Source organism: Merops nubicus, unplaced genomic scaffold, assembly GCF_000691845.1.
Source record: "Merops nubicus isolate BGI_N331 unplaced genomic scaffold, ASM69184v1 scaffold36500, whole genome shotgun sequence".
Taxonomy (NCBI): domain Eukaryota; kingdom Metazoa; phylum Chordata; class Aves; order Coraciiformes; family Meropidae; genus Merops; species Merops nubicus.
This window is the reverse complement of record NW_008585527.1, coordinates 58,053-68,199: the sequence shown is the minus strand read 5'-3', so window position 1 is coordinate 68,199 and position 10,147 is coordinate 58,053. Positions and strand designations below refer to the sequence as shown.

Below are 10,147 nucleotides of genomic sequence, written 5' to 3'. Positions count from 1 at the left end.
CTGACCTCCTTGTGAAGCGGTCTCCATCACTGTAGTAGTACTGTTCTCAAAGTGGCAGATCCAAGCCTATTACATGCATAAGGCACTTAAAAGAAAACCAGACCAACTGTGGGCATTTACCTCTAAATATAAATTTGTCTCTACATGGGAATAGCAGGGGCAATTTATTTATTCATTTTATATAAAGATCTACCACATCCCTAGTTTCCAAATGGAACAACTAAACCCGTGCACTTAAGAGCTCAGCTGAAGTTTATTGGTATCCTGAAAACCAAGGGAGAATCAAATGCTGCATTTCACTGGGAATCTTCAAAAACTTATTTCATCCCACCTGAAGTGGAAGATGAAAAACATTTTAATTCTTCTCAAACACCATTCCAGAGGCAAGAAATACTCTGGTTGGCCCCAAACCTTACATTCCTTACAAAATCAAAACTGCTCATTCCAATTTTGAAGAGTTAGATTACCTATCACATAGCATAAAACCATTTTTTTCTTCTGAAAGACAAAGTCATTTCAAAATGGTAAAGGAAAAAACTTTCTAGCCCCAAAAGAATAAAGAAAGCAGAACACATTGTCCTTATCAGAAGGCTTTCTTCAGTTTCCTTTCTCTAAATTAGTTTTTCTTGAAGGCAACACACAGGTGAATGTTTGAGCCTTAGCACTGAACAATTTGTTGGAGAGGAGTGAATGCTGGAGGATGGGAACGGGCAATTCAGGTTTTCCTCTGTAACTCAGCTGCGGTTGTAGGTCTGGGATAATAATATGTATGTATGTGCCTGGCTGAGGGGCTGAGATTCATTAGCTGAAGTCTATAAAGCACTCTGAAGATAAGTGGTACATATTATCATACTGTAATTAGGTGGTAATTGAAAGATGCTGGATAAACATTATTAATCATTAATATTCATAGAAGTAGCACTTCTGAAAACGCTGCTGTAACACCTGTTAGAATCCTTTTGGGACAATACTGGCACTGCGAGCTGGGATGCCCACGCGCTGGCACGCAGGCAGCGTATTCCCAGAGCACATGTGCTGTACTGCCAGCTGGGCAGGCTGGTGGCCACCTGATGATTCCTGCTCCCTCTTCTGCAGCACCCTCTAAAGCACCGGGTCCAACTGACGGCACAGGATGGACATGCCTGCAGAAGGATCTGCTTTCAGCAAGTGACCACGAAACATCCTGTGGTTTGTTACTCCTTAGCAACCATAAGCTTTACCGCTTCCGCATCACGCAGTTCATTTGCAGAAAGCACAAGTCTTCCCAAAATTTTAAAATAAACACCCTAGTCTATATTATTCATTCATTAAATGCTGACTACATGCTGGAGCATTGCAAAAGTCAAACAGCAAACTGCTCCATGGGGCTCCCAGCCCTTGTCCAATTATACCGGTGCCTTTCCTGACAGACAATTAGTCTAAAGTCCTTCTTCAGTGCCTTCAATGATGGGAATTTCCATCTCCCAAAGTTCCTAATATTTTAGAGTAATTCTCTAGACCTATTTCTGGAAATTTTTTCCTATTGTTAGCCCTACATAATCCTCCTTGAATTTAAGCCTACTCATCACAGACCCCAACACTCATTTCCTTTCCTGTAGCAATGGCCTTCTATGTATTTGAGGACTTATGCTATGCACAGAAGTCGCCGATTCGAATAACTGCCATTGGGAAAGCTGACATTTTTATTTGTGTGCTAGGTCAACAAAAATCTAAGTGTTTAATCTCAGGTCAATTTGAAAATTACGTATTATGCCTGAGGATTAGCACTTCCTGACCTGTTTCTCTTCTTTAAGCTCTGCCTTATCCCTGGTTGAGCCACTATGCTGCACAATGGGAGTTTGAGATTAGCATAGATGAGGGGCTAGGCACTCATGATAGAGAAGGAGGACGTGAAGAAACTGGACTACAATTCACAGGATGTGGAACACAAACAGAGCTAAAAAGAAATATTTTCCCAACTCCTCAAAACTTTCCATTCTGGAGTATCTAGAAAAAAATTCTGGGTAGATTTGGTACCAGCACAACTTCCAAAAGACTGGAATTTCCTCCAAGTCTTTCTGAACAACATCTGACACTATATATGACCGATTTGAGGGGAAATTCCCAAGGAAGCATAGACTGGTGACACAATTTTCTCTTTCATCTGCTGTACTCCATTGCAGTGTATTATAATCACCTCTGTTAAGCTAGTTCAGAAATGGCTACAGTTCCACTATACATGATAGAGGATTTTCCAACTACTCTCATGTCCAATTCATATTTAGATTATTTGATGCAATTATGACCTATCTTTCTCAATATCAGTCCTGTTCTGCTGCCATTTGCCTTCCCTGAAACATCCAGATTCTCTCAAGTTTTATGCAAACCATCCTACTCCACATCGTACTCTATCTTTTCCTAGTGAACTGGCTCTTACTCTACTACAGCAGGATTTGATCACATAAACATCCTTCTAAAGTAAGCAGACACTGCAGATTTTAGGAAAGAAAAGAAATCTTACATGTTCCTCTTCAAACTGGTCCCCACCAAATGCAGAGACACAGGGCTTGATACCTCCCGTTCCAACGGCGATCAAAAACAGACCAACCATAGACAGGATCCTTCAAGCAAGAACAAAAATATCACCATTGCAGAAGCTTTCCAGTGCTTATGAGAGCATTTTAGAGTCACATAACCATGATTCCTCTGGTATCATTGCTTTTGCACACATGTAGTGATGAAGAGCCAGATAAGTGCAATAACCCAATTAATTATCCTCATTTCTGCATTCAGTACCAATTAACCAAACTGCTTTTGTCAGCTCCTTGCTGTTCTGCAGCCCAATGGATGTACTAGAGATCAAAGATCCCTGGGATTACTTTTCACTAATATGAGAACAAAAGATTGAAGAGATCAGTCAGGGAGGAGAGGGAAAGAAAGAGCAGCCTTTTTCTGTAGCTTTCCAGCCTGGGTAAGTGCAGACAAACCGTTTGAATTAGACACATTTTAGGGTGCTTTCTACCTCCCAGTGCTCCTCAAAATACCATTGCTGGCCGGACAGATTACATCAGTAGGGAACAGGAGTGTCAGGACTGACCAGGTCTGGGACAAAAAGAAATTGTTCTGTAGACGAGATGTGCTCCTGCCTATATGTGCATATTTTTAGAGCTGTGACCACCTAGGCAAAACCAGCTTGGTGGTTTCAGAGATACCAGCTGGGGAACTATTCTGACAGGTCTATCAGTTCAGAATCTAGAGGGCAAGAAGGGTTGTATGCTATGGAAGAGACAGACCTTTCCTCTGTCACATCAGAAAACATATCTCTGGTTTTGTGTTCTCAGGCACACAGGGAAACCTTGCTGAGCTGGGAGCTATGCTGTTGAGGAAACAAAGGAGGAAAGAGTCTGGTGCAGGTAGCTCAATAAAGGAGGCCAAACTCTGGTAGCATGGTATAGCAGAGAGGGGTGATCAATAGTCCCTATCTCAAAGGGCTTAAAGTCTCTGTGGTGGTTTCCAGCTCCTGGTGCATTCACTCTAGATCTGCCCTTCTGTTCTTACTCAGACATCCCAAACCCTTCCCTGATAAAAGCAACCCATGCACAGCCCCCAAACTGCTGCCAGGATGCAGGTGAAACAAATGACAGTACTGGGTAAACCAACTAGCACTGCAACCTACTACAGAGCTGTGGCTTCAGCAGCTACTTACACATGAACTGCCTGGTTGCCCAGGGATGGAATGGCACCGACTGACTTTATCAGGTGGCCAATCACATACACAATGGAGAGGTAGATGATCGTCCTGTGAGGAAAGCAAACAGCAGTGACTGAAAGTGCTGGGTGAAGTACGATCCAAAATGGAGTATGCCCATGCTTCCTGATACAGCAGCTCCACTTGGCAGACACTCAGGGAAGTGCCTGGTGCAGCAGGCAGCTACAACTCTTTTGTGTCAACACCAAGTGCACTGGAAGAAAGAGATAGACAAATGGGTTCAGATTAAGCAGGGATAGCAATTCCTGCTTGCTTTGCAGAGGTTGCTGAGCAGAATAAACTAAAAATATTCCAGTCTTGTCACGCATGGAAGGCTGCAAATAGAAGAGTACTGTTCAGGTCCAGCTCTGTTTCCAGATTACCAGTAACTGTCATTTTGTAGCATGTGCCCAAGTGAATCCCTCAACTGGAAGGCATCTGTAAGGGGCTGTTGCCTACAGTCAACCCACCTGACTAACTCATCCAAATTAGGAGTGTGGTTTTAGGTCCCAAGTACATCTGAAGGACTCAGCGCATCTATTTGCTTCCCATATCTTGGTGAGGGAGAAGAAGAAATCTGACTAGGAGGATCAGGTTCTTGAATATATTCTATTCCTTCATCACCTTCAAGATTAAGAGACATCTATGCATTTATGTACAGACTAGATACACACGGAGGGAATGGAAGGTCTTGCTAGGACAGAGGCACTGGAAGACGCCACTAGGAGTATGGAAGTGGTCCTTGTCACATCCAAACCCTGGCTGCAACACCTAATTAGGTGTCACATCAGACCATTCCTAAAAGCCCCTCTAATATGTTTTCCTGTCCTTGGTGTCGGCCAAAATCCAGCTATTACAGCAAAGCCATCACCCATTAAGTCATAGGGATTACTCTAGGGAAACTCTCCTGCCTAAAGCACAGAAGTCTGCATAAGAATTTACCTTCTCACAACATTATGCTGCAAGACAGATATCCTCAAATACCATTGAACATTGTTAGGTGACCTTAAATAACAAAGTCGTGAAATCCCCACTATTAGGCTGTTGGGGCTTTTTTTTTTTTCTCCATTCAAAGGGACAAGAGAATGGCTAAAATTGAGCACAAAGAAAAAAGAACACTGATATGTCCTTAAAAACCTTCTGCTGGAAGGGCATATGGCAGCTGGTATTTTCCTGTGGAGAATCTTCTGCCAGATGTGCTTAGTCCTAAATAGAAGGGTTAGGTTGCAGTTCATTATTCTGACAGCCAAGACTCCTCAGAAAATGAACAAACAGTGCCAAGCAAAGAAAGTCCTAAATCTAGCTGCTGGCCACCACTCTAAGGCAGATGATGGCCCTACAGCTATCACTAGAAGGAAAGAGTGCCTAACTCACGCAGAGAGAGTTTACCTGGCTGTGTGCCAAAGGAGATGATCTGAGTGAACCCAGGTTTCTCTGGCATAACCATGTGTGTGCTCACACCTTTCCTCTGCTGTGGGAGCATACTTAAGTATAGTACAGTCAGTGACATTTCATGTGAAACTGCAGGATCTGGAGGACAACACTGCCTCCTCACCACCTTCGATTCCTTCTCAGAAGCAGACCTTGGCAAGCTTCCTCAAGGTGGGTAGGGAAGGACAGTGGAGGTAAAGTGTACCTGTGACATTTAATTTGTTCTAACTTTGTTCCCTGTTGGCCTTTGGGTGAAAGAGCAGCACAGAACAGCCTGAGCAAACAGAGCAGCTGCTCAGCCATTAAAAGAGAGGAGCTGACCTTCGCAAGTGTGTCTTTGCTGCACTCCGAGCTAGCTCAAAACTGGGAGCACACGCAGCACCGTCCTTGCTCTGGCTGCCTGGTGCAGATGTGTGCTGCCTGAATTAGAGAGATGTCTTCACTTACTTGTATTTGCCCAGCCAGGAGTCTGCCATAATGGCTCCAATGACAGGTGTGAAATAACACAGCGCAGAGAAGGCATGGTACACAGCAGTGGAGAGGTTCTCATCCCAGTGGAAGAAGCTTAAAAAATACAGTGTCAGGACAGCTAAAAGGAAACAAACAAATCACATCAGATAATTAATAAGTATCTCTGCAGGTAAGCAGGATCATGGCAGAAAAAAACCCACTGATTTGTCTATGAGCAGCTCTGAGCTCTGTTGTGGGAAGACCTGTGCTTTCAGACCTGTTCCTCAATGTCTGACACAGGAAAAGCTAAAATGAGATATATAAATATCAGGCGTTCTTTGCTTAGAAACATTTACATTTAGCTGGAAAACAGATTTGCTAGCTTATCTTACTGTAACCTGCAGTTCTGTTTATGCACGTTTTCTATCTGCAAATTAGGTGCCTGCACGATTCAATTCCCAAACGTGCTAATTGCACACAACTATGAAGGAAATAGTTTCACACACTGGAAAAACAGGTCTGATACAGAGAATCATATAAAAATGTAGACTGGAAGGTATGTTTAGAACTCTCTAGTCCCAGCTTCTGCTCAGAGCAGGTATACATCAGTGTTAGGGTACACTATTCATACCTGCATCCCAAAATACCAATTTACTTTGAAAGACAGTTGAGAACACACATATCACAGCCCTAGAACACCAGGCCAGCACGGATAGAAACCTACGGACGGGTAAGTTGCTTCCCAGACACAGGCCACATACCTCTCATGCCATAGTAGGAGAAACGCTCACAGAACTCATTCACCACAATGAAGGCAATGCTCAGTGGGTAGTTGGAGCCACAGAGTTTCTGCAGGAGACAAACAAGAATGTATCAGTTCTGTGAAAGCCTTCACCCTATAGGGCTACGTATCCCCATAATGTCTGGGCAGTGAAGAGCAGTCCAGTCCAAAAACCAGGCACCCACTGCTGCTTGACTGGCCTGTGGGTTGGACTCAAAGGAAGGAAGGAACCCCACGCCTATCTTGCTTTGGTTAAGGCTCCCCAGTGAATCACACTGGTCAACATGGGGATTCGTGCAAAAATCGGCCGAGGTGCAAAACTGCATTCAGATGCCTTCTCTCCTGCACTTCACATAAATGTACTGCCCTGCCACAAAATTTCCCTCTCCCCTACTACCAGACCATGCATCAGCAGCTGGCAGACCCCAGGGAGCTGCTGTCTGCTTCCATGTGAAGCTGCTTCCTCCCGTGTGACAATTGCCCTCAATCTCTGCACCACATTCACTGAAGCAGAGCGTCAGCCCTGTGCCCTGCACTCCCTCAGGCACAGCATGGCATCCATTTCATAGCCCAAGAACGCTGGCATAGCTACGGATAATTCAATTTATTAATCAAAACTAATCAAACCAGTGATGGCACTGTCAAATCTGTCTGAGCGTGGCCACTCGTTCACTGAATCTGACTTTACTCCAGCTAAAAGCAGCAGTTTCCAAGTAAAACACGAGGCATTTAAACAGATGAGTCTTGGCAAGACCTTGTGTGGGCCTCCGTCCCTCTTGCTACCCCACTGCGGTCCGAGCTAAGCAGCCTCCAGCTGCTCAGCAGCTTCCCCCACTGCCTCGTGAGAGGGAAAGCAGGTTTTCCCTGCACTGCCCAGCCTCTGCCAGCCAGTGGAGAGAGGGGCTGGCCGTGCGCTGGGGAGGGACGGGGAGGCAGGGAGATTAACAGCTGCATTTATGGCTATGGTTTGAAATAGACACAGGACGGGCCAGTGAAGTGAGATGAACTCTTCACATGCATTTTTCTGGGCCACGTGTTGGAAATAATGAATTCCTGCATTTCTTCCCAGAGTCCCAAATGCAAATACAGATACCAAAATAGATGTGTTTATTCAGGTTTATTTCACCACCAAGAGACCTGAGCTTATTTGGATTGCCAAAGCAATGGCATCAAATTTAGAAGAGTCTAGCTTAATGATGTTGTCTTGCTCAACATTATACAAGAGCAACAAAAGAGAAGAGACTGACTGTCCTCAAAAAAAAAAAAAAAAAAAAAGAAAACCTCTATTAATTAATCCAGCATCCCTAAAGAAAAATATTTTTCTTCTTTTTTTATATATATTCTTCTCTCACTATTTATGAGCTGCCTTTTTATTAAGAAACCCTTGCCCCTTGCTTTGCTAAAGTAAATATGTAATTTTCCATTTAATTCATTATTTACTCTGAAACCATCATGCTCAGCATATGGCTTGTAAGACAGAGTGGGCTCTGCTGGAAACTGCACTGGGGCTTCCTGCTTTTAGACTAGCCTAAAAATGGTGGCATATATAAGCTGTAAATGCACAAACACGCAGACATATGCATAGGCAGAATACCTTTCTCCAACAAGTTTTTCATAATAAAGCAGAAAAGCCATTAAGAGGCAAATTACATTTCTTGTGGGTGCTTGGAGGCTTTTTCTGAACTTGGAAGTAAAATCATATAAGAGGGATATACTCCTTCCTCTCTTTCACAGACCTCACTATCAGTACTCATGAGATTTAATAACATTTGATGGAGCTGCAGAGCATGACTGTTCAAACCCGTATGGCCACGGCGTCAGAACCCAGCTGCTTGAACTCTCCCCTTCAGACCCAAAGCACAAGCCCTGCAGGGTTTAGCTGCAGTGGTTTAAGGTGTCACAGGCCACACTGCAACCTGCAGTGACAGAAAACCTGGTAGGCACCCATTTCAGACACTCCTGGTCTGGGATGGGCACCTCCTACAGATGAGCAGGAGCAAGCAGCGAAGGGAGAGCAGGAGGCTGGGACTTCCCAGCTAAACCTCCCCAAGTGCCTGAGCCAGGGCCCTGAGTAAGTGTTTACAAACACGGAGCAACCACTTACAAGCAGGGGTACTTCCATCTGGCTTGTATGTCATGAGATGGCATCAGCACAAACAGAAACCCTCATGTATTCTCTCCGACGTAGCACTGACCTGCCTGTGGCCTGCCTGCACATCCAAAAGTGGGCAGCTTTCATCCATGGGGAGAGCCAGATGCAGTTTGCTCGCTTTTGCAGAGGAAGATCTTGGTCAACAAAGAGCCCCAGCAAAAGCAAAGAGGCTAAGTCTGGATTCATGAGCACACAGATAGTCTGCTGTGCTTAGCTACCGCTGTAAGCCTGGGATCTGCAGGATTATGGAGCTCTTAAAGATACTGCCCAACTTGATAGTTTGTGTCTTTTGAAAAAAAGAAACGCCATCTAAATTGCCAGCTACAGGAAATGTTTGTTTTCACTCTCTTTCTTGCTAACTAGCTGCAAAACGGGACAGAGAGAAATATTTCCCAGAAGCTCTGGATATCCAACAGTTAATGTTCTTAAAATTGCCAGTTCATAACTGGATTGCTAATGACATGACTGCAAGCTTTAGGTATTACCATATTAGGTAGGTATTACCATATTGTCCTGCAAGTCAAAGCAGGTACAATACAAGCCCTGTTCCCCCTCAAGTCAGTACAGCATACAGTTTTTAGGGGTCAAGCACCCAACCAGAATTAGCCTGAAAACCTGCACAAAACAGCAAAGCTGCAAGGCAGCAAAATATTCACCTGGATCTGGCTTTCAGTTGGAGCCAGAGCTTTAAACCTGAGGCTCTGGCACTGCAGCTGGGCTCTGTAACATACATCAGAGGCCTGTCCTCTACTCCTTCCTTCTGCTTTGCAGCATCTGGGGATTCTTCCCTGGTGGGTTTCAATGCACAGGTCACCTGCCTCCCTCCCACGCATGATATCCCCCTCCACTTCAGAGATGAAAATCCTTTCCCAAAAGGAAAGCAATGCTCAGGAAGAAGGCAGCAATCAAAACCCTTACCCTTTTCCCCAAACATTCAGGCAGTTCATTTTTTCCCTTTAAGCTACACTTTCTTAGCTTAATCAGGTTAGTGGAGGGATTTTTGCCTTGAGTTGTTAATGCTTATTTCAACCCTCTGCAAGAAAGGGTGTTTGTCTCTAGCCACAGCACAACAGAGGAAAGAACAGAGAGATCTTGCAATGTTTAGAGCAAGCTGAGCAGAAAGCAAAGAAAAGGAAACGGGCTGTAACACTCACCGGGGATTTTTTCTGAACAGGGAAATCTCCTTTGGGGGGATCATCTCCTGCAGAAATAAAAGTGAACAAAGTTTCCTTGGATTCGTTTCTCTGAAAAGTGTTCATCTCCCCTCTCGCCTTGTTCCCCACCATGCTATGTGGCTGTGGTGAGTTGACTGGGAAGATTTCCAACCTCAGGCATGAAGTTTGATTCAGTTTGAGTTAACCCTAATTGAGCACATTTGTGCAGCCAGGGCAGAAAGGGGAGGGAGATGCAACCAGGAAAGACAACTCCAGAGTTCAAGGAGAGTCAGGGAACACAGCCTAAATCATTCCCAGGTTGGGGCTGTCAGCACTTTGTGGCACAGAACTTCTGTTTGCTTGGCATGCCCCCAGCTGTCGTACGTGCACCAGCCCAGCCCAGTGCTGTATGCTGAACAGATGTGAGCTGAATAAAAATCCCAGGTCCCAGA

The 10,147-nt window shown here is 44.6% G+C and overlaps 1 protein-coding gene across 1 annotated transcript in view; it reads right to left on the bottom strand.

The window, feature by feature from the left end:
• Window positions 1–9,834, bottom strand: part of SLC15A2 (solute carrier family 15 (oligopeptide transporter), member 2) — a 38,699-nt gene extending 28,865 nt beyond the window's left edge. Inside the window, exons 1-5 of the mRNA XM_008947727.1 lie at window positions 9,696–9,834; window positions 6,370–6,457; window positions 5,606–5,747; window positions 3,686–3,778; window positions 2,501–2,600 (exon numbers count right to left, since the gene is read on the bottom strand). Of these exons, the coding sequence (XP_008945975.1) occupies window positions 2,501–2,600; window positions 3,686–3,778; window positions 5,606–5,747; window positions 6,370–6,457; window positions 9,696–9,827 (555 nt within the window). The 5' untranslated portion in view covers window positions 9,828–9,834. The remainder of the gene's footprint in view (window positions 1–2,500; window positions 2,601–3,685; window positions 3,779–5,605; window positions 5,748–6,369; window positions 6,458–9,695) is intronic.
• Between the last annotated feature and the right edge of the window lie 313 nt (window positions 9,835–10,147).